This window comes from Vidua chalybeata, chromosome 17, assembly GCF_026979565.1.
Source record: "Vidua chalybeata isolate OUT-0048 chromosome 17, bVidCha1 merged haplotype, whole genome shotgun sequence".
NCBI lineage: Eukaryota > Metazoa > Chordata > Aves > Passeriformes > Viduidae > Vidua > Vidua chalybeata.
The window spans coordinates 1,227,144-1,251,805 of record NC_071546.1 but is presented as its reverse complement, the minus strand read 5'-3'; the positions used below and the strand labels follow the sequence as shown (position 1 = coordinate 1,251,805).

Genomic DNA, 24,662 nt, shown 5'->3' with positions numbered 1-24,662 from the left:
CAGCTCATGAGCTGGACTGACCTGAGATATGTCAGTGTGTCCTTTGTGTCCTTGAGAGCCTCCAGTTTGCCTGTTTTGGCCTGAAGAGAGACAGGATCTTTTAGTGCAGAATAACATCCCAAGAGTTTGAGCTGTGGCAGCCAAGTGGTGATGTTTAGGTTCTTCAGCAAGACTGCCAGAGGTGTAGGTGGAAAACAGCCTACACATTATCATCAAACCCTGAAATACACAAAATAAAATGAGAATGTTGCAAAAGAAAAAAGAATATTTTGTCTGGTCCCTCCTTCAGCCAACTTCCCGCTTACTGTGTCAGGTCACTCATTTTGGGGAGCCCCGAAGCTGGGCCTTCTGAAACCTCTCATGTCCCCAGCATCTATTTTCAGCATGTCCAAAGGACCTTGCTAGCTTTTGCTAGCACAAAAATGACGATCAAACTGTTAAAATTCTTACACACTAAGTCTATGTCTACAGGAGCCCTTGAACAGAGACTATCAGGCTACAATAAGCATTTTCCTAGTATTACTGTTTTCCTGAGGACAGGTGTAGCCTGTATTGGCAAAGATAAGCAACATCTGCATCTCCACAAGGAGGGATGCCAATTTAATCATGGTAGAGCTACTCCAGCAAATTTTTGTTTTCAACACAGACCTGGTTCAGCTCCTCCTTTCCTTCCCTGCTAGCCTGTGCCTCAGTCCCTGAACTTTTCAGTCCCACAGAACTCAACTTCTCCTGCCTGCTTTCCCACAGCACCTCAGGCATCTTCAGCAACTTCACAGCCCCTGTTGGGGCCCCACTCACCACTGGCCCCCAGCTGCAGGGACACACTCTCATCCCCTCCCTGCTCCCCCCCCCCCCCACAAGCACAGTGCAGCTGTGTGACCAGCTCACAAGTGCAGCAGTCATGATCTCACTGTCTCTCTATTTGCTATTTAAAAATGCAGTGGGAATTTCATGGGAATGTCTTCAGATTAAGTTACCCTCAAGTTCTCAATAGTGCCAAAATGCCATTTGAAAGTGAGGGCAGTGTTGCTCTGGGTGGGACTGACCAATAGCTTGCATGAGGTCATTAATAAGCTGAATGGACTAATTTCTTACAGATATTTGCTCCCTGGTGTGACATGGGCCCCAAACCACTCTGTTAGTGGCAAAATCTACCAAGTATCTGCCAAGTCTTGCAGCCCCAGTTACAATGTCTGAAGAATCTGGGCAGCTCAACCCTCAGGATTTGCCTTCACATGGGATTGTTTATATTCTGGAATAACAGGACAGTAAAAGATTCCTTGTGAGCAGTGCCACATTGCAGCAATTACTGAGATACAGGAGCTGTTCTGTGCCACCATGCCAAATGACATACCCCAAAGCATAGGCTGACAGAAGCTGATCTAGCAGGGCTGACCTTTAGAGCACGGCTTGTTTATTCAGAGTAGTCATGCTGGCCAAGGAGCAGGGCTCTACTTGTTCTAGAAGTCTCTGAACCAATGCTGTTTGTACACTGCTGGTGGATCTGTGCATCTGCTGGAGACACACCTGATGTTCCTACACAGCTTTGACCAGTCTACTATGTGCTCAGGATAGAGAAGAAACAGAAAGTCTGTAAAATGTGCCCAGACAAAGCTGCTAGGGCAAAAAAAAGAGAAGACATCTGGGCAAACCCAGAGAATGGCAGCCTTACAGCTTAGGCTGACCCAAATGTCTGTACCCTCCCACCTGGAAGCAGAGACAGCTCAACATCCAGCATTGGCAAAGGAACTTCCCTCTCTCAATGCTCCACACTGGTTCAAGTCTCCCCTGCCACTTTCCATCCACGCTCTTGGAGGATATCGGGAGTACCAGAGGGCAGAGCAGAACCAATAAAGCCTCCTGTGCCCAGGGCAGGGGGAGGCAGCGTCGGGAGAACACGGTTCAATGGTGCAGCTGTGATCCAGCGGCGCACACGGGCCGCACATGGGGCCCACAGCTACAGCGCTGCCAAAGTCCCCGAGGCGAGGGCAGGATGTGACCTGCCTGACCACGGTTTTCCTCACAAAAGGGGTCACGACCGCTGACTTTTGGCATTGACTTGTTGCTCAAATAAGACTTCAGCGGCTCCAAAACTGATGTCCCGGCTCCGCTTCCACTCTCCTCGTTTCCACTCCTCGGGCCGGAGCTCGGCGGACTCAGTCGGGATCGACAACGGCCGCACCCGCCGCCAGGGGCTGCCCTCGACCCGCGGCTTCGCCAGTAGCGCCGGCCTCGCCTGTCCCGGCCAGTCCCGGCCCGCCTCGCTCCGCCCCGTCCCAGCACAGCAGCCCCCGGCAGAGGGACCCGGGGAGCGGCCGGGGGTCCCGGGTCGGGCCGCACCGCCCCCGGGCGGGGTCGGGATCGGGTTTCACATCCTGCCCCGGTCGCGGGCAGAGCGGCCATGGCGGAGAGGTGAGTGCGACGGCCACGCACCTGTTGAGCGGCGGGAGAGGGGCCAGAGGCGTTGCCGCTTCCCGGGGCAGTGGGCCTGGGCCTGGGCCGGGGCTGGGGCCAGGAGCCACTCCCGGCTCGGGTGGACGCGGGGCCGGGCAAGCGGACGCGGCAGGTGAAATGCAGCCGAGTCGAGCCGTGCCGTGCCGAGCGGTCAGACTCGTGCGAGGCGGTGGTCCCGGGCCGCCTCCTGTGGCGCTGGGGTGTCTGTGGTGGGACCTACTCCTCGCACTGCTCTGGCTCCCGCCGGGGCCTCCGCCCGGGGCCGGGACTGGGCTGTTTGCAGCCTCCGAGCAAGGCGGGCGGCCATGAGCTCGGCTGAGTGAGCCGGCCCGGCCCTGACTCTGAGTCCTCCCTTCTGCTTGGTCCCGGCGCCTCCCCGGAGGCTGCGGCCGGACTCTGTCGGGTGCCCTCGAAGACGGGCGGCTCGTCGGGACCACACCATGGTTTTGTGCCCGTTCCAGCCCAGGCTCGGTGGCACTGGGCCGGGTGCCCCCGTAGCTTTCTCTCTTTCGCTTAAAAAATAAGCGCTTTTACAGAATGACAGTGAAAATACTATCGGGTGTGGCTGTTGCACTGTGGCCAGGCGAGGGTTCTGTCCTCTCCTGGAAGTGGGTAGGGAGACAGGGTCACCTGTTGGCAGTGAAAATGGAGGGCCAGGTAGCCAGGCCAGTTTCCCAGGCTGCATCCGGCTTCCGACAAACACAGGCGGATTTTACGGGTCCAATGAATAACCCCATTCAAGGAGAACTCTTCCTGGTCCCTCTGCGCCTGGGATCGCCAGCCAGAAGTGGTTAAATTAAGTTTGGTTCTGCCAGGAGGAAAGTGCAGAGCCTAGGAGAGTCACTATCCTTGCTGTTGCTGATGCCAATTGCTGTTGTGCTGATTTGCCGGTGTTTTTTTTCATCCTAGGTTAAATACATGACCGATTTAAAATTCCTGCAGTGCGACTCTCCAGGGGTACCAGATTTCAGCTGGTTTCTCACATTCTTGTTGGCTGGGGGAAAGCTGCACTGGCCTTTTGCTCAGTGCCTCATTGGTGATGCAAGGTGTTTGGAATAATTTTTTATTTCTCTTGCATTTGAAGTTGTTTTATTTCTTTTTCCTTCTGCATCTCCTGCAGCAGACCAGAAGCATCTTGGGAAGGGATAGCAAATCCCATTGAGGGTGGCCCTAGAATACCAATGTTCAGACAGAGCAAAATGATGAGCACAGCAGCCTTCTCTCATCTTGCCAGGAGCAACAGCTCACAGCAGCTGCTTCTGCCTCTGTGCTTGTGACAGCCAAAGGTGCTTGGAGACTGAGGTTGTAGATTCCTCATTTTGGGGAAAACTCTAAACCCTGACAAAATCGTGTAGATTTGAGGCTATCATTCCACTAGCTAGTGCAGTTGAGTACGGAGCTTCTGGTGCGGGATTTTACTGTGTTTTATCTGTATCCCTCGCTGTCTCTTTAGTGCTTTTGAATTTGGTTTTTGCTGGGTTAATGAGACAGCTCTTCCTATCAGTTGGATAGAGGCTATTTGGAGGGATGCTGAGATCACAGCGGATTATAGGAGTGCAGATTTAGAAGCCACAATTTTGTTCAGATAGTTCACGTGCCTTCTGTATTCACAACAAGTTTGCCTAGCTGAAACAGATATCTTGGCCTTAGCTGGGCGAACATGAGCTACAGTGAGATCTCAGTCCACAGGTCTGTGCATTTTGTAACTGAGAGAATTTTACGGTTATCCTTGTGATGCAAAAGTCTGCCTTCAGCCTGGCCCTGACTGGATTTGCAGCAGAAATCCTCATGGGAGACCTGCATGTGTAATATGCCATGCAGAACAGGGCTTACCGAGTGCTGCCCTGCTTTAGGGGCACAAAAAAAGTGCCTCCCATTCAACTGACTTACTTGATTTCTAGAAAATGTAATGTGTGGTACAAAGATGAAAGGAGAGCCTGGAATTTCTGTAGTGGAGCTGCCTATGGGGTAAGGACATCTTGTGGATTTCACTGTATTGGTGTCGGAGCTTTGAAGCATTTTTAAAATCCGTTCTGCCATTCTTTTGAGACTGCCTTCACAGGATTGGGGTAACTGCCTGATAACAAACGGGTAAAGTTTTGTAAACCAGGGACCAAGGGATTTTTTCCCCTGAGAGCCATGGAGGAAGAATTATTAGCATCGTTGAGGGACTGTGGGAAGAGCTTTAAGATACACAAAATCAGCTTTAATGGAATTACTTCTGCAGTTAAAGGTAACAATGCATAAACAGCTGTAGGATTCTGACTTTTTGGCCCATGAGGGTGGTTTGTTTTTTTCCACTGACAGTGTCATTTAATAAATATTCATATTCATTTACCCTTTTTTTGAAGTCATACATGTCATACCTGTATTTCCTGATGGGTAAATGCTTCAGTAATGATACTACTTGGGTTGCTATTTTACTTATGGAGAAGAAAGCTTTTAAGTTTGGACTTGCTGTTTTAGCAGCATGTTTTTGGCTATTTGAGTTAAACAGCCTCAGGATGGGTGCAGAGGGAGATCTTCCAGCCTACCCAGAAATACTGAGGTTGCTGAAGTCATGTTAGCTGGGTGGAAGGACTGGAAATGGTACTAAGTGTGCTTGTTCAGCAGGAAACCTGCTGTTCTGGTTGGCTGTTTTAATTTGATTAATACAAAATGTAATGTGTTTTGTTGTGATTACAATGACGACTCTTAATTTTGTTATTGAATCTTGAGTCATTTTAGTATATTTTGTTGTTCTTAGTTAATTCAGGCTTTAATTTGAGTTTGCATGCATACCAGTTTCCATGGTTTTTAGCAACTTTAATTTAGGAATGAATGAAAACTTTGACACTTCATCACCCTGCCCAGGAGCTGCTGATGGGCTCTATGTGCCTGAACTCAGCTGTGACTTTGCAGCAGAGGAGTCTTCTGGTTTTGGCAGGGCATCCAAGCCTTTCACTGTTGTGCTGTGCAGAGCCCTCCACATCCTCTGAACTGGGTCCATGTGCCCTGTTCTGGTTTAGCCTCTTCTTAGCTGGCTTAAATAAGACCATGAATAAACATCCTCTCTGTAGCTAACTTAGACTGCAGGACAAGCCCGTGCCCCATAGCAGGTCATCCCACTCTTGTCTGCTGAATGAGCCTTTTCCTGGATGGGCTGGATTGTGGTAGTTCACTTGGCAGTAAATAAACTGGGATAGCAAAAGGCTCTGTTAGCTCTGCAAAATCAGTAGAAATAAGTGCAGCTGGGAGAAGTTATCAGCAAGCCTGACCTCTGCCATATGCTTGCTCCTGATGTCACCACTCCTCTAAACATGCTGCTGAGCTGGTAAGCTTACCAGGGAAGTTTCCTTGGAATGAAATGTTTTAAGGGTGACTGGCTTTAAGTGAAGCCAGGAGTTTGTTTTCCTCCAGTAGCTCTTCTGGCAGAAGCAGAAGAGGGGCTGTAGAGGACAAGGTGGTTGTCCTGTCTACCATCACTGCCAAAACCTTTTTAAGGTGCATCTATCAGCATGGCCCAGAGCTAGCTCCTAAGGGGCAGTCAAGCCTTCCAAAATCTTCCTGTGCAGATAAAGCCTAGTCTTTGGGAAATGCCTTTAGACTGATCAGAGTCTTTTGATGGAAACTAATCAGAAGTTCAAAGGAAAGGAGTGTTTCCTCCTTCTTATAGTCTCCTTTTCCAATGTTTTTGTTCCTGCTGTACTCCTCAAATGACTTTCTCACTGAGTGATGCAATTAACAAATGCTTGCAAGCTTTCAGCAAATAGATAGGTCAGAAATTGAAATGTTCCATTTAAGTTCCCTCAGTCCTTCCCAAGTGAAGTGCAATTATTTGTGCCTTGTTGTGACGTATATAAGCTTGTGTTTCTATAAAAAGTCCCCCAAGCAGATTCAAATAGTTCAGGAAGTCCCTCTTATCTGTAATAAAAAGAAATTCCGGAACAGGCACTGGGATTTGGTTTTAGGTGGATTCTTAGGAGGTTCCTGAGCTCTGCTGTCATTATTACAAATTTAATGTTAATTCCTGCCTTTGCCAAGAAAGGCTGTTCCTGTATAGGAAAGGCAGCTTTAATGAACAAATAATTTCTTGTGCTTTTTAGTGGCTCAGTCGTGAGTATCCACTGAAGCAAGCTGTCTGTTTGATGGGTTTTACGCTTTTCATGAGGAAGAGTAATCTGCTTTGGATAGTTTCTTAAAGCAGTCAGTTCTTGGTGTGGCAGGAAAGTATTAACTAAAGCAGCAGCCATGAGGTCTGCCTGGCTCATACATCTGGAAGAGACACTGTAGGTCAAGAGAAAATTCTTTTGTGCTTGGTCTTTGTCTCCTGGGATAATGGAAATACCATTATATGGTATATATTCTCTCATCCTAATTATGGTTCCGAGGGTTTGAGGTTACTGCTGTATGGATTAAGTGTTTTATATTTCCAGTTGAGTGTAGTCCAATAAATTCTAGTGTAGCTGGTGTCAACTATCTTCCAGCTACTGTCCCAAGCTTTTTTCTTTGTGCATTGTCAGCTGCCATTTTTTTGTTATGCAACTCACACAGCCAAGAGATATTTGGAAAACTTAAAATGAGAGTGCTGGAGATCCAGACTGTTTGCTTGCAGTGAAGCATGGGAGAGGGAAAGGATTCTGTGATTCCCAGGCGAGTGTTGGCATGGCAAGGAGACATGGCCTCCCCCTGTTACCTGATTCAGGCAAAAAAAAGGGGCTTGAGGTAGACAATATCAGCTTTAGAAAATTCTTCCTGAAAAAACACACTGAAAGACTAAAGTGCTGGAGACACTGAGTTTATTTTTTTTTCAGGCTCTTTGTACTTTAAGTCTTGTATGAAATTCCAGCAACGGCTCTATGCTACAGAGTGCTAGAATTTCTGAAACAAAAAGGTCTTCATAAAATTATTTGCTGACATCTTCATGAACCACTAGAGGCAAATAGAAGTCCGGTTCTCTAAGGAGGGTGTATTTTCTTACCCCTCTTGTGTTCTGCTTCTGCCCAGATCTCTGAACCGAGCTCTTGGTATGCTTTGTCTTCCTCAGTGGCAAGTGCTTCGATCGACACGGATGAAATGAACAGGGAGCACCCTGTGCTCCCCAGACTTGCTGTGTGTTCCTGTCTCAACTTGAAGCAGAGCAGTCCTGGGCCTCTCTAAACCAACCTTTTTCTTAGCTGCAGGGTTTATGATCTACCAAAACCAAACAAGCCAAGCAGGAAGGGTCCCCCACGCAAACCTGTGCTGGGTTCACTTGTGTGTGTAACTTCACAGCTGTGGGATACTGCCGTAAGGCACTTTGCTGTGACAGATGGGGCTGTTTTCTACCTGGGCAAACAAGGTTGCTGCTTTTTGCCTGGAAACCTGTTACTGAGGCAGAAAAGACTCAATGTAGTGGGATTTTGTATCGTTCATGAACTTGTGGCCTAGGGCCAGGTGCACTATAGCAGGGATAGCCTCTTTGTTCTGTAGGTGTCTGTTTTTTTCTGTTAGCCTTTGCTTATATCATTCATCTGGGAAAAAATAAACAGAGAAGGCTTACTGTCTCCATCACTAGTGATACCAAGACAATCCCTGCACAATGCTGCCTGATGAGCTGAGACTGAGTTCAGCAAATCTGCTTTAACCACGTGGAGTTCAGCTGTCTTGGGTTTTTCTGACTCTGAGGCAGTGCAATATGTTGTGTACAAACACCCAGGGCTCAGGTTAGAAGGATGAATTGGTGTAAAATATTTTCAGTCACAAATGAAAATCAGAGAAAAACTTACGGGAGACTTTCTAGCCAAATAATTAAATATAGGCCCAGAGAATGCAGTGCATGAGCTGTGCTGTGCAGTCTTGCTTGGAAAGGTTCCTCTGCACTGGCTGGAGTGGCTGACTCACATGCTGTTGGAACTCCAAACTGCCTGCTGGTTCTGGCCACCTCAACTGCACCAGCACCTGCTTCTCACCCCCCTGCTCATCTGCTGGCGCAGTTGTACCGCGCCACATAGTCTTACCTGCTCTGGGCTTGTATGCTGTTGGAGCCATGTGGGACGTATCAAGTGCAGAGCTGTTTCCAGACATGGAGTAAACTGTGAGTGGTCCCATTGTAATCTAGGCACTGAATCTTCCGTGTAGGTGTTTAAATAGTAACCCAAGGTTCAACTGTTGGTTTCAATGTGGTCAGTTTGCTGTAAAGTGATAAATGCCATATTGGTCATCTTCTGGTCCTGTACCCATTTCTTTCTTGAGTGCATTGTAGTTCTTTGATAGTCCTTTGATATCTACAGCTATCTAGCTGTGCATCAGCCACATTGTCCCGCTTTTCTTGGCTCCCTGGATCCAGTAGTTATGTTTGGGATTTTTTTTATTAGACCTTCCAAGTATTGCTCTAAGCTACAGTGAGAGGAGAAGCTCCAAGTGTTTTATGTATTCTTGATCGTCACCGATCAACATGAAGTGAAGCAAAGAGAGATGCTGAAATGGCTGTGAGCTGAGGTGCAGAGCTTCGAGTGTAGCTGACACAAAGAGGAGCGTTTAATGTAGGCCTGAGGACAGATGCTTAGCATGTTGTAATGTGGAGTTGTATTATCTTAGCAATTTATGCTCCTGTAATACAATGAATAGTCTGGGTGGGATATGGCTGATTGTATTTAATCAGCCTGGTAAAAAGAGTGTGAAGGAAGTAGCATTGGGGCTTAGAGGGCAACTTTGTGCTTGAGTTGGTGCTGCCCTTGGGCTCTCATCTGCCGGCCTGAATTAGAGTACAAATGGCTTGCGAATTGCAGTTTTGGCTTGGGAACTCCTTAGGGAGCTTGCCCCTGAAGTAATCTGCTCTAATTTTCATTAAATTAGTTTCAAAATCTCTGAAAATAATGGAAAAAAGCAAGTAAGCTGCTTTTTGTATAGAGGGCTTAGAAGGTGCTGAGGAAATGCCTGGTGGTGGTATGACAACCCAGCCTAAATTCACTAAAGCTGTAATTTGAAATTAGTCTAAAACACAGGTTTAAGATTCTGGAGACTTCCAAAGTAGAAGTCTGTTTTGGGATGGCAATAAGCAGAAAAAGTAAAAAAGAAAGTGATGATCTGGAGGCGAAGCTGTGCACTGCCACCTTACCTTTTTTTTCTGGTTCTGAGTCTCGTTACCAGAGTGGATGAACTCACTAAAGCAGGAGAGAACCATCTGCTGTTAGTTAGCAGGGTGAGTTATCCCTGTGAAGGATTTGAGGAGCTCTACTGGTCTCATGTGATGAGTGCTTGGGGATGGCGACGGAGTGCAAGGGAGTCATGGAGAACCCATCACTGAATCATCCACTCTGATTTTAGTGTGCCAGTGTGCCATGACGTTATAATACCGTTCCCTCTCCATGGTCTGTTGAGCCAGCTTTGAATGTAATGCTATTGAAGTGACTTTGGCCTTGAATTCTAAACCCTGCTACAAGAGGAAGGCTGGCAGAGAGATACTGTGGGCAGAACTTCCTTTAGTGGTGACACTTCTTTGGGTTGATCTTGTTCTTGAAACAGGGAAGGCTGTATGAGTTGGCAGTGAGGGGCATGTCAGTGATTTCAGCCTTTCTGGCTCCCCATAACCCTTCCCTAGGAAGGTGACCTCTCAGTGTCCAATGACACTCCCCATCAGCCATCCAGAGCTCTAATAGCTGAGCAGTTTTATGCTTAAACTTTATTTGGTCTGGGAGGGATGAAATCACTCACTATTTTCTCTTTAGATAAGCAAAGCTGCTGTTGAGCTGTGGCAGGTGTCTGTACATGGAGAAAAGCTTTTTGGGTACCTGGTGTTCGGTGAAGTTGCTGCGGGGCTACAGGGAAGTTTCACTTTGGGCTGCTTTGACCATCCCACTTTCCCTGGAGCAGGAAGCAAAGACTTCAGATGGGAAAGAGTGAACAGCATGGTGATCACCAAATGGTTTAGTGAAACTACCTAGAGTTCAGCTGGAAATGCAGAAATGAACATCTTCCAGTAGTCATTGTGCTCTGGCCTGGATGGCTCGGGTGGTGAGCTGAGCTCCAAGGGTGTTGATTTTGAGCTGCTGTGGAGTCTCATTGGGGAGGAGCAAAGTTTTCTATTTTAAGCTGTCTCCTGATACAAGGTACATCTTGTACTCTGGATGAGAAATAAAATAGCCACTGCAGCTGGCCCAGAGAGCTCTGTTACCCTGGGCTTACCAGGGCACATGGCACTAACTCCAAAGTGGAGTTGGGCCTCCAGGACCTGTACGTGGTGTACCCTTGGTGCAGGCAGAGGAGGGCATGCAGTTAATTCCTATTGCTTTGCTCAAGCCTCTCCTGTTCGCAACGGTAGTTATTTCTTCAAGCAAGAGCATGCGGGTGGTCAGAGAACAGACAAATTTGTCATGGATCTGCCAGCAGTGCAGCTTTCTTGCCCTTCAAATTCTAGCTAGACCTGGCTTAAACCCAGAGGTTTTACGGACTGCAGAGATTTGAGGGACTGTAGATGAATTAACAGTATTCTCCAGAAATTACCAGTTTGGGTCTGTTTCTTATGGTAGGAATCTGTACTGCTTTGCCTATAGGTCTATAGCTGTAAACCCTCCTGAATGGTGTGGCTGTTTGCCCTGGGAAAGGTAAATGTGAACTGTGACATGAAGAGCTTTAACAGTGAGATGTGTCTGTGCTAGAGCTTGGACTGCTCTGTTGGCCCCTGGGAAGTGCTGCCTGTCATTAGGACAGGCGGCACGTGGGCCCATGGACAAAAAGCAGTATTGGGGTGGGTGGCTGTGAAAACTGGGTGCTGCTACCGGGGGCATTCAGCCAGCCCCTTCTTGGGGCTCTGTTGTAGCAGAGCTCTCTGTGCTGCTCAAGATGCAGGACAGGATTGGGCTTCATCTTTCAACTTCACACCTTGCTAAGCTGTGAGAGAAGATGGGAAAAGGAATGAACAGCTGAGAGATGTAATCCTCACTTTTACTGTGCTTCAGGCAATAATTGATCCATGATGCTTTTATTTTTTAGATTAAAACCTGTTGCTGACTAAACTTGTTTTGCAGTTTGTTAGCCATTGGGCCCAGCTTTTTGTCTCTTGCACATCTGCCAAGGTCCTGCTGGCCTCAACCTTGGCTACAGCTCTGTGCTCAGTAGTGGTGAAAATAAACAAGGGAGAAGGTCCAAGCTGTGGCAGTTCCTTGGAAGGGAAATGCTGTTGCAGGGCACTGCTCTCCTGGAATCTTTTCTGCCCTTTTATGACATCCTATATTCCTCCTGGGAAGGAGAAGCCTTGACCCCTCTACCTCTCATGTGGTGGGTGCCTCAGGAGGTGCTTTGTTTGTGTAACATGTTTCCAGCTGGAAAAACATCTAATTTTGGGCATCTGGAAACTGTGACTATGCAGTTACCTGTGAAAACTCAGTATATATGTGCTGAATAGTCATAATAATGTGAAGCTTGGGGTTATGATGGGATGTTTATGACTGGCAGCATAAAAATAAAATAAATGAGACTTATCTGCCTCAACCCAGAGCTGATGTTTACTCCTAAGTCTGCTAAAAAGGGGCTGTCTGCTGTCTTGTAAGAACCCTGAGATGTGTTCATTGGCTGTAGAGGAGCTGATAGGAAGAGAGGTGGTATGGAAAATATTTAGTGGTTATATTACCAGCTCAGAAGGAGTGGGTACCTCCACCAAGAACAGATCAGACTTTTTTGTTTGGCCTTTTAAAGAAAGACACAAAAAAAGGGAAATGTGCAGGGGAAAGAAGGACAATGGAATGAGAAGCAGGCTTACCAAAAAGGGGAAGTTGTATCCTAGCAAGAAGACCAAAAAACCTATCTATTTCAGCAGATTGCATGTAAAATCAAAATAAGGTGGGCCAGATTAAGACTTTCGAGGAGTGAATTTGCCAAATATGATTAACTTACAAATGCATTGAAGCCTTTTGGAAACTGGAAGCAGAAGAGATCAAAGTGTGAGAGGCACAGAAGATAAAGCTATCACAAAAAATTCTAAACCATTTTTGGCCATCTTGACTCCTGTGGAGGAGCTTTGCAAACATCAAGCTTGCTACAGAAGAACTGTCGGACAAGTTGTCTCACATTGAACATCAGTAGAAATAGCTTTAGAGCAAATAGAGGAACTGATAAGAAACTAAGGAACAGATGGCATTTATTCAAGAGTGCCAAAGGATCCTAAATCTGAAATTGCTGAGATACTTTCATGTGTATCCTGCTGCTAAAGTGCCCTTGGTATCGCATAAATTGGTGGTGGCAATTGCAATAGCATTTTTAGAAGTTGAGAGTCTTGAGGAAATTGGAGAAGTGGCTCAGTATTTGTCCAGGTGCGCTGCTAGGGAAGGGCTGTGAAGAGTATTCAGGGTTCCCTGGACTGTTGGGTCTGACCCCTGTGCCTAAGTCTCTGCAGTGAAGAACAAGTTTGCTGAAAGCATGGCCAAGCACAGCTGCTTGGAGCAGTGTTAGAAAGGCTGTTGTGAAGGCAAGCCCTGCCTCTGCCTCACCGGCCTGCTGGAGGTTGATGTGCATTCTGGGAGCAGGACCGCAAGGTTTCGTGTGTCTGTTTTTTCAAACAGCCTTTGGCAAGTTTCTCTGAAGAAACTTTGAAGAAAGAGTCGCCATGGAGGAAGGGTCTTGTTATGGACCAAGAGCTGGTGAAAGTATTGACTGCAAAGGGGAGGGCTTACTGGTCATTTTTCAGCCTGAGGAACTCAGCAGCAAGGCCTGAGAAACTGGTGCTGGGAGTGTTTTGCACCTTATGGGTAACCTCAGGTATAGAGGGGTGCAGTGTCATTCCCAGGTTTGCAAAGGATCCTCAGTTTCTTCAGTGGGTTGAATAGCTGACTGAAGGTGAGGAAATCCATAAGAACCTCACAGAACTGAGGAAGTGGACTGATACGTGACAGATAAGCTTTAGTGCAGGGAAACATGGTGAGCAGGGAAACATTACCTGAACTGGACCTGTTTTATACTCAGCCTGGAACTAGTAGTTATAGCTTGAGAAGGAGCTTGGAGTCATTGACAGTTCTCTAAAATCATCAGTTCTGTTTGCCATAGAAACCAATCACTATTGGTCACCATCAGCAAGGGAGTTAATACTGAAGCAGAGGGCATCAATTTGACCCTCTTTAACACTTTGTTCATATCTTGGAGACTGCCTGCTGTTCTGATGTCTGCATTGTGAGAAGGACAGAGGTGTTAGAGAGATTGCAGTGAAGATAATTAAAATTACTAAAGGACAGAGCAGCTGCCTTATGAGGAGAGAGCATAAAATTTGTGATTCCTTGGTTCGGAAAAGTCTTGCATAGCAAGATCAAAGTATGCAAAGTCACGAAGGTAATAGAATCAGAGAATGGTTTGGGTTGGAAGGGATCTTAAAGATTACCTACTTCCAACTCCCTGCCATGTACAGGGAGATCTTTCACTAGGCCAGGTTGCTCAGAGCTACATTCAGCCTGGCCTTGAACAACTCAGGGAATGCGCATCCATGATTATTCTGGGCAAACCCATTCCACTGCCTCACCACCCTCACAGCAAAGAAGTATCTAATCTAAACTTACTCTCATTTTGAATCCATTCCTCTTTGTCCTGTCACTACATGCTCTTGCAAAAAGTCCCTGTCCATCTTTCTTGTAAGCCCCCCTTAGGAACTGGAAGGCTGCAATTATGTCACCCCTAAGTCTCCTATTTTCCAGGCTGAACAAACCCCATTCTCTCAGCCTTTCCTCTTAAGAGAGGTGCTCCATCCCCCTGATCAACCTGGTGGAGGACTCCAGAGCTGGATGCAGCCCTGGATGCAGATGGGACCTCACCTCAGGGGACTAGAGGGGCAGAATCCCCTCCCTTGACCTGCTGCCCACACTTCTTTTGATGCAGCCCAGGACATGGTTGGTTTCTGGGTACCAGCACACCTGGCTGGGCGTGTGCAGCCTCTCATCCACCAGCACCCCCAAATCCTTCTCATCAGGGCTGCTCTCGATCTGTTCCTGCCACAGTCTGGATCAATACTGGGACTGATAACGCAGCCCAGGTGCAGCACCAACATGTGGCCTTGTTAAACCTCAGGAGATTCCCGTGGGCCACTTCTCAAGCTTGTCCAGGTCCCTCTGGATGGCCCTGTCCTTCAGGTGTGTCATCTGCAAACCTGCTGAGGGTACACTTGTTCCCTTCATGTACTAATGAAGATATTAAACAACACTGGTCCAAATATGGACCCTTGAGGGACCCCACTTTTCACTATTGTCCATTGGGACTCTGAGCCATTGAGCACTGCTCTCTGGATGTGACTGTCCAACTACTTTCTTATCCATGTAACAGTCCACTCATCAAGTTCATCTCTCTCCAATTTAGAGAGAAGGACGTTGTGGGGATCTGTGTCAAAGGCTTTACAGAAGTCCATATAAATGACATCTCTGTCCCCTCCCTTGTCTGCTGAGCTATGCCATTGTGCAAGGCCACAGGATTGGTCAGGGAGGACTTGCCCTTGGTAAAGCCATGCTGGCTGTCCTGAATCACCTCCATGCCCTTAGTAGAGCTTCCAGGAGTGTCTGTTTCATCATCTTCCCAGGCACAGGGGTGAGGCTGACAGGCTGGTAGTTCCCAGGGTCCTCCTTTCTATACTTTTAAAAGTTGGGGACAGCGTTTCCCCTTTCTATGGATAAATTGAATTTTTTCTACCAAGTCTTGTGGCCCTAGAACTATAGGCACTTGGTGAAACCTAAATGAGATTGGTTTATAGCAGATAGGAGGAAGGCCGTTTATTTTACACAGTCTGTGATCAACTTCTGATTTTAGTGTTCTTGGGAGTTGTGGATGCAGAAGGCATCATCAGGTTGAAAAAGTATTTGGGTAAACTTATGGACAGTCAGTCTGAAATAGTTACTAGGAAGAACAGCTAGCCATCTGCCTTTAGCATCTGTAATACATGTGTGGGTTCTTGAGCAATGAGGGGGAAGATGGAGAAAGGGCATGACCAGGCTTACGTGTTTTGCTTAACAAACCTCTTTGAGTGTCTCACCTGTAGGCAGAATGGAAGGGGCACTTGGTTTTACCAAAAGTGCATGTCTTACACTTCAGTGTTTCCAGAAACCAGTAGTAAGTGGGAACATAAATGGGTGTGACATGTTGGGGAAGAGCCAGTATGGCTTTTGTAGACCAAAACTGAGCTATGTGACTCCACTGGTACTTGAAAGTTATTTCCAAGTACATGGCAGGGGTGATCAAGTGGAGTGGTCTAGTGGACCTCACTGAAATGTTTCAGCACAGGGTATCAAGGAAAAGTCCATCATGGGTGAATAAATGGTTAAAAGACTGGGCTGCAAAGATGAGGAGTAGATGGTCAGACTTTACAGAGGAGGGAAGTCCTCGTGGAGTCAGACTGGGATCTCTGCTGCTCACAGTGTTTGTACCTGATCTAGAAATGGGGATGAAAGTAGTGGCTGGGGAAGAACAAATGAGGGAAGAAATCCTGAGCACTGAAATTCAGGAATGAGTTGAGGGTAGCAGATGGTTCTGGAAAGTATCAGCACTCTGTGTGTGCTCAGTGCTTGGCAGTGCTGCAGGAAGGGAAGGCTGGGAACTGCAAAGAGGAAAGCAAAGGACAGAATAGCACAGCATCATTGTGGTCTGCTGCCATGTTGGATATTGAATGTCAGATCATCCCATCTTGGAAGAGGCCTTGCTTTAAGTGCCTCTTCAGTTATTTGCTCTTATTTTATCAGTAGCAAATACTGTGTATTGGGTACATAGTGTTTGGCAGATGAAGACTGTCTAGATGGATATAAAATAAAGAGCGAAGTTGAATGTGGTCCAGTTTCTGCCCCAATCCACCAACCATGCCATTGCAGAAGGGCAGAGAGTGGTGCCTGCTCTAATGTCTTCCTGAATTTGTCTCTTTTTTGCTATCTTCCTTGCCACTGTTGAAAGTGAAAAACTCAGTTTTGGACTGAACACAAGCTAATAAATGTGTGGGGTTTTGGTGGGAGAAAATAAAAGGAACTTGTTTTGGGCAGCAAATCAAGAAGCGTATTGTTCTCACCCCATGGTTCACTGTTACCATGTATAGCAATTACTACCATGGCAACACATTTTCATGAACCAGCCAAGATCTTTCAGGGCTGCAACATAACTTCTGATACTTGCTCATTGTTATGCTATTAATAACTGTGTTTCCCCCTATCGTAGCCAGGAAGCTGCTTCTTCCTCATGGACAAAGTGCAAGGAATAAGCTCATTTTAAATAATTGTGGGGAGAAGTGACACTGCGGATTTCCTGAGGTTTTTTTTTTTTGTTCTGGAGATCCTGTCTAGTGCTGCCAGCTCTGCAGCCACCCACTGCACTGTCTCTTTTGTGCCATTTATAAGGAAGTCATGTCTCAGTTTTCTTTTTAATTCAGTTTCTTTTTCCTTTCTTCCCCTTCCTTTAAACCAGGACAAACAGATGAAACATATTTACTCCTCCAGCTATGCAGAGTAGCTTAAGTGTTTATCTCAGACTGACTTGGTGAAGGGGAGAACCTGGTGCAAATCAGACATGATCTGGGTCAGGCTCTGGTCTACATGATTTCTTTGCTTATCTCCTGGTTATTCAAACAAGATAAACTCTGGGTATTTAAAATTGCAGCTCAACTATTCTTGGCACCAGTTGAATTTAGTGGTGTTTAGAACCCCAGAGTGCATTAGCATGCCTGCATGAATCTGCTTTGAGTTGGAACTGTGTCAAAAATGCCATCACCAGTGTGTTTTTTTGGAACCTTTTAAAGAGCTGTGGAAATGGTGAAACCTGGGCTTTTGCTTAAGAGGATGGTTCCACTTGAGCCTGAACATCTGTGAAGAGCTGTAATGGGTTTGAACCAGGGTCACGAGTCTGTCCCCAGCTCTGGTTCTAGGTGTACACAAATCACAGTTCTCCAGTTTCATCCCTCCAGAGGAAGGAGTTGTTTTGCCAGACCAGTCTCCTCTCATTCAGGGAGTTCACTTTTCTTCTGCTGCAGTGTAGATATTAACTGTATGTCGTAGGTTGATAAGGAAGTGAGTTTTCTTGGGAAGTTATAGTCAAACCAATCAGTGGTGAATATTGATACCTGGTGTGACCACTGAAGGCATTGGACACGCCTCTGAGAACACAGAGGGTTAAAAGCAGAGAACGCCCAGGAGAACTCTCTCTCTGGTTCTGGTCAGTGAAGAGAGCAGACCTGCCCTGCCCAGCCACAGGCTGGGTGAGGAGGGGAAGCCACGCAGCCTGTGGCTGAGGGAGGCCAGAGCCCCAGAAAGAGAAGGGGGGTGAGGGGAATGGAACCGGGTCGGCCCCGCAGGACAGAAGGGTGGAGGAGCACTGAGATGTCCCAGGCAGCCCCCCAGAGGGAGAGAGGGAAAGGGAGAGCCCGTTCCACCTGGAAATTTGATATCATGTGCCAGCAGTATGCAGACAGAGGAGAAAGAGAAGAGGAGGGGGAAGGTGCCCAGCCGTGGGAGTTCGGCAGCCTGCTGTGAGATCTCAGCTGTCCTGGGAGCCCGAGACTTTTAACCCTTTCCTGGGCAAAGAAAGCTTTGCGAAACACTACTCCTCGATTTGAAAGAGAAGAGAGACAGTCTGGGACCTGAGATGTTAGAAGAAGAAATCCTAGGTGGGAGAAGATGATGGAGCGGCCTTGGCTGGACTTTTCTTGTATAGCCATAGACTGAACCAATTTCTCCTGCAACACAGAGACTGCATTCTAGGGGGATGCAATTACTTGAGCCAAGAGAGTGCAGGAGTGGGAGTGACCTGCTTCAGCAACTGAGAGTGACAGGAGTGGAGTGAACAGAGAAAATTGAGGAGGGTGTGGTGGTGCCTTCTGTCTTCAGGGAAGAAGATCTCTGTTCTTGAGACTGTCGGCCCCAGGGGAGGAGAAAATGGGGGGGGACTGTTGTCCCAAAATGAGAAACTGAACTGTTGTTCTTTGGTCCTTGGCAAAGCATCCTTAAAGGAACCCTTATGAGCAGTCTCGGTCCATGCACGGTGGTGACAGCACTGTGACATGGAAAGGAGAGTGTCACACACTGGCATATTTCTCCAGGCTGTTGTCATGTGTGACATGGAAACACAAGAGGTTGCAATTGTGTTTCCTGGGGGAGTCTATGGTACAGGAGAGACTCCTCTGTCCCTTGGTGAACTGAAATTTATTATCTGAGGGGTGGTAACTTGATCGGGAATCCAGGGTTTTGTCTCACTGTGTTTTGTTGGAAATTGGGTGGGGGGAGGAGGAATGTTTTGGAAGGCTTTTCGTTCTGAATTCTGTATGTTCCTTTTATTATAGTTGTAGGTTAATAAAGTTCTTTTCTTTATTTTTAAGCTTGAGTCTGCTTTGCTCTGTTTCTGGTCACATCTTACAGCAGTCATTTGAGAAAAATATATTTTCATGGGTGCACTGGCATTGCACTAGCATCAAACCATGACACTGTACAACCCTCTCTCCCTTTCCTCACCAACTTGAAAGTTTTTTTGGCAGTCTTGAAACTTGTAGCTTTGGATGTCACTGTCTTTGATATTGCACTTTCCCTGATCTCCCTGACCTGCTGGATTGATAGCCTGCTGTCATTAACTGAAAGAAAAAGATATAGTGAAAACAGGGAATTCTTTATCCTACCGACCTCCTTGGAGAGGCTGAAGAAATGAGCATATGCCCTGCAAAAGGTTTGTCCAAAGCAAGGAGTAATTGTGATGTCCACAGTGAGTGACTGCATCCTTCTTTTATTGCTGCTCTCCCCGTTTCTTAGGGGGGTCTGTTCAAGGTAGTACCTCCAGACTTGCTGCCAAGGGCTGAGTATTCCTGGGGAGGCATCATATGCCATGCAGGACTGCCTCCTTCTGCAGCCCAGCTGGTTTTTCCTGAGCACCTCCAAGAAACAACTGAGACCCTTTTTGAGAGCCTTCGGTGACTGATGCAGTTATTTGCCACAAGCTGCCGCCTTCTGGACTCTTGGGGATCATAGAATATGCTGAGTTGGATGGGATCCATCGGGATCACTGAGTCTACAACCTCCTGGCCCTGAATAGGACACCCCAGTTATCCCACCGTGTGCCTGAGAGCATTGTCCAAATGCTTCTTGAGCTCAGACAGGCTTGGTGCTGTGAGAGCGGTACCCTGGGAAGCCTGTTTGAGTGCTCAGCGACCTACTGGGTGAAAAGCTCTTTCCTGATATCCAACCTAAACCTCCTCCAACTTTATGCTGTTTCCTCAAGTCCTGTCACTGGTCACAAGAGGGAAGAGATTGGTACCGGCCCTCCACTTCCTCTCATGAGCGTATTGAAGACCACAATGAGGTCTCCCCTGGTTAATCCCACCTTTGTTTCTATGACATGGGGAAAGCAAAGGCAAATTTGGAGCTTTAACTAATTGTGCTTTATTTTGTGAAGTCTTACATCTGTGAGATTGAAGAGATGTTCAGTTTTAAAAAAGATGTGACTGCATTTTAAGGCAAAGTCAAACACCTCAGTCTTTCTCATTAAATCAAGCCAGAGCTTGTTAATGACAAAGCACTGGAACTATAGATAACTAGTATTTTGGTTTACTTGGAGTTCAAGGTGTTAACTGTAGTCACTGCTGGTCTTGCAGATGCAAGTGTGTAGCAGACAAAGCAGAGTCTCAAATACAGCTCACAGGATGTGACTCCTACTCACACTGTAATGTTGTAGAGACAATCAGGAAAAGAATGTCAGTTTGGGGCAACAAGCATGCCTTTCCTTTTGGAGGAAGCTTTTTTCATGTTTTATTACATCAGAATAAAAAACAAGATAAAATAGTTAAATATGGGCTGTGTTTTTCATCCCAAACTAAGAATTCACTTAGGGATAGGTGAGCTTTCCAGAGGTGGAGCTGTGCATAGAGCAGGGAGCCATGTGCTTCCCTGTGGGGCAGGCATGGAGGAGGGGAGGCTCTGGGGCTGCAGGAGGGACCAGTGCTCTGGGTCCAGTGCATTGGCTTTGCAGCATCCTGACTCTGTTGTGTCTGATGTGCTTGTCGTTCAGCAATTCCTGCAGGCAAACAAATGGAAGTACCTCTTTTCCATGATATATTTCTTTTTCTTATTGTTTTATAAAGAGCTTATGAACTTCGTGCCTGAGGTTTTCAGCTACATACTTACTATCTCTCCTTCTTTGCCAGAGGAAATTGGTGTGCTTTGTGCTGGAGAAAATGATGACACTGAAGTGGCTCCTCTGCACAGAGTCCTGTTGGGATGAACTTCCTGATGGCGTCTCACAGGATGGGAGAGAGTTGTTTGTTTGCAGACGGTTATTCCTTTGAGTTGCTGCCAACGCGCTCCTATTCTTTCCTTTGACTTGCAACCAAATTCCTCTGCTAGCCTGGTGTTGTAGTGGTTAACTTGAGTCACACATAACAAGCTTGGACAGCTAATACTTTCAAGAGCTTCACTGCATCTGTTCTCTCATGGTTTTTTTTCAACGGAATTGGCAGAGACAGCTGCAGCTGGAGAGATTTGCTGAAGAACGAATAACCCTAAAGAAGTTATGATGAAGCACTGTTATATTTGTTTTGTGCTTTTAGCACGGTGTTTTGTGGACTCTGCTATCTGAGGAATGACTTGGTCCCTTGCTATCCGTGGCTATGTTGTGCATGAGTTTTCAAGGGACCCTGTTTTTCAGCTCATAAATGACTGGTAGCCCTTTAAATGGACAGAGACACAGGGCCATTATTTTGCTAATGTCACACTTCTAAGAACTTAGCTGCCTCAGATATGTTGCTTTGCTGAGTGGTGCTTGAAAGCATTATGCTCTGTGATCTGGCTGTTTGTAGGGCATCCTCTGTTGGCACCTGGGGTGACACAGTCCAGTTGTGCATGGTCTGGTGGTGCAGGTTCTCCACCCTGTAATTACAGTTTCAGTCTTCTGTTCCTGACCACTGCCAGCTCATGTTCTGCCTTTAGAAAAGCTACGGTTGTCACATTTTTGTGATGGTCTGGTGCAATAATTTTAGATAAGAGGTCTACAGAGGTCCTTAAATCCCCAACCCTGCATGCTCTCACTATGGTGGCCATTTGGTCCTGAGGACCTGGCTGATGGGTTTACCTTTGCTGGTTCTGGAAGTTTCTTTTTTGTTCTTGTCTTCCTCCTCTTCTCTCTCTGAAACTGTTCAGAAATCTGTGTAAATGTTTTATTGTCATTACTCAGTGTTCCCTTCTGCAGCAAAAAACCGTCCCTGTGTGTGATGCAAATGAGCCTTGGGAACTGGCTATTTGCTTTGTTCTGTTCTGGCTGCTATGGGCTCTCTCTTCCTTTCAGTGAAAATGGCACAGTAATGGTTGTTCTTCTGCCCTCCTGTATGGGGAAACTATGCTGCACTGCAGTGTGTTTATGTCTGTGCAGTTCCTGGTGTCGTGTCACCGAGCCCAGGATGATGCATAATACAGAAATGACAAAGGTCAGTCACTGCTGAGTCCTGCTCCTTCCACAGTGTGCAGGTTGTGGGTTGCTCCCAAGGTGCTGGAGCAATTGCTGGGTTTATGTGGTAATGTGGCTTTTCTAAAACAACTTCTGATTGCAGAGCCTCCTATTCCCAGACTGCTTTCTTTGGCATCAACTGTCTGAGGAGGCAGCTGCTGTGCTGGGCCCCTGGCTGCAAGGGCTTTGTGGCAATGCTGGGAGGAATCCCTGAAATCAGTAGTGGTGACATAGGAGGCAGTGAAGAGTAAATCTCAGTCCTGAAGCAGCTGGGCAGCAAGCTAGATAAATCAAGACCTTTGTCAGTAATTATAGGATGACAGAGCAGTGGCTGCTGCTGTGTCCTTGAAATAGCAGGGATATCCTTGGTGTGACATTACTTGCTTTGGCTCAGGGAGCACACTCGGTGTATGCTGCTTTTCCAGGGCAGCAGCTTGAGGGCTGGACAAGGTGTCAAGGCAGGTCCCATAGCCCAAGGAAGCTAGCTCACTTCTCTGCTGTGGCCTGGGGCTCAAGCTCCACAAATGATTTTGCTTCTCAGCATATGAAAGCCATGGGCTAGCTAGGACAGATAGGCAGGAGAAGCTGCCTGCCAGATGTGTGTCCCTGGCCAGCCTGTGGATCATTGCAAAGAGTAGAGGGAAGCACGTGGAAACTTCTTGATGCTGAATGTTTTTTGACATGTCTTTTGCCTTCTGCTGAGGCTGCAGTGGCCACAGCTGATCTCTAGCCATAAGACAGGCCAAGGTGCTCACCCTCAATGACAATTTGGGGACAGAGAGCAGTGAGAGGCCCTTGGCCTCCAGGGAAGCGGCAGGTAGCTCTCCGGTGAAGACCTGTACCTGGTTTGCATTGCCAAGATTTTTTTAACAGGAGTGGATTTTACTGCCCCTCCTGCCCTCAGGTGCAGTTTCCTTTAGTGTTGGTCTGCTGGTCACCAGACAGTCCCCTGGTGCCTGTGTCTCCAGTACATGACCTCCTTCTGCTCAGTGTCCATCCAGCAAGTGCTTTGTGTTTTGTCTCAAAGCCGTTAAAACAGGGATGTTTTCTGTCCCTTGGTCTTCCCTCTGTTGCAGAATTGCCCATCCTGTGATGGGGGGCTGAAGGATGGGGTGGGGATGAGCAGCAGTTCAAGGCCTTCTGTCTTCTCCTCCCTTGGGATGCTCTCTTTATGGCTCCAGGGAGTTATTTCGGGATTCAAATCAGTCCAAACCTAGTGGACAACACTTAGCACAGAGTGGATGATGGAGAAACATGAAGGTTGGTGTGGGAGTGTCTGTGCTGCCCTCCCTCCTCCCTACTGACATACAGAGCTCTAAGATGCCTGTGCATCCAAGTTTCAGGTACTGGTCTTGGGCTGTTGGGCCTTATGCCTTTGAGACGGTTCTGGACTTTATTTTAAGCTGATTATCATTGTGGCATGGCTTGTCATGCTCTCTATCCTTCATTATGCCCTTCCTCTCTCCTTTTGTAGAGACCCCAAGACATCTCAAGTGTGTCCTAAAAGTACTTTTTTCTTACTTCTGTCTCTCTGAGACAGGATCTTGGCAGAATTTGCTGGTAATTTTGGTGTTGCCCCAACCCACTCCCGTGGACTGAGCTACCCCTTTGCTGTCTGTTCTGCTCTGGATTTGGGATGAATCAAGAGGCTAACAGCAGCAAGATGGAGCCAGCAATGCTGGTACCTGGGCTGGGGGAAAGTTTGGGAAAGCCAGGAAAGAGGCAAGAGCTGACAGAGTCCAAGCAACCAGAAAGCCACCAAGTTTCCCATCTGACATCTTCATCTTTGAAAATACCACCTAGCAGAAGGCTTGGGGCTTTGGCTGTGTTTGTTTCGTTGCTTTTTGTTTTGTTTTCTTTTTCATTAAAAACACAAAGTAATGAGATGCTTTTTGTGACAAGACCTTTTCCAGGCTCTCTTGTACCCCTAACCCACCCAAACTATGGTGTTATTCTCTCTTCTCTATGCAATGTGTTGCCAGGCTGGGCTCTGCTTTCAGAGGCCTGCCCCTGTTCTGCTCTTGCTGGGGCTAAGCGTATGTGCTCAGGCGTTGAGCAATCAGCATTTGTTCTGGATTTTCGCAGTGTGGTCTGTCTTTGGCAAAGCAGAGGTTGGTTTGTTTGCATAGTGCTTATTTTCAGGAGCAGGAGAGTTTTATGAACAGCCTGACATTATATTTTTTTTTTTGTTCCTCTATAATTTTTGTTAGAAGGAGGCATGGGTATTCAAAAGAAGTTATAGTGTGTATATATGTGGGTGTGGGTGTGTGTTTGTTTTGGGTACTTTTTTCGTCCTAAGATATAAATTACAGCTTTTCTGGATTCAGCTGAGAGAAGGCAGTGAATAAAGCCTGAATTGTCTCACTCAGCTGAAGGAGGATTACCATAAGGAGCCGATGCTAGAGACCTTCTGGAGGCTCTCTGCAGCTCGAGGATAGAGATGAGTTTTACAGCCTTGTCCTGGCTTTGATATGGAAATCTGAGTGAATCAGAGCCACCTGGAGGTTGCACTTGGTTTCTCAGCATCTGTACTAAGTGAATTTTACTGAGGTGGCTTTGCCTGTTGTACAGAAGGTGGAGGGTCAAGTGTGATTGTCTTAAAAAAAATCTGTAGTGATGTTTGAGTTCTTGAACACAGCCTGTGCTGTTCTTCAGTCAGCCAGGAGCGTAGACCCACAAAGGAGCAGCAATATCAGTAGCACTGGAGCCTCTGGGTTGATACCCACTCACCATTCCTGAACTGGCCATGGTCTGCTTCAGGGGCCTCCTTTTAGAGGACTCAGGATGGTGAACATGGCATTATTCTCTGTATGACTGCTTCTGCTCCT

General features: G+C 47.0%; 1 protein-coding gene across 1 annotated transcript in view; it reads left to right on the top strand.

Moving 5' to 3' along the window:
• The first annotated feature begins 953 nt into the window (after positions 1–953).
• Positions 954–24,662, top strand: part of LOC128796608 (rho GTPase-activating protein 39-like) — a 54,617-nt gene continuing 30,908 nt past the window's right edge. Inside the window, exon 1 of the mRNA XM_053958439.1 lies at positions 954–2,412. Within this exon, the coding sequence (XP_053814414.1) occupies positions 2,402–2,412 (11 nt within the window). The 5' untranslated portion in view covers positions 954–2,401. The remainder of the gene's footprint in view (positions 2,413–24,662) is intronic.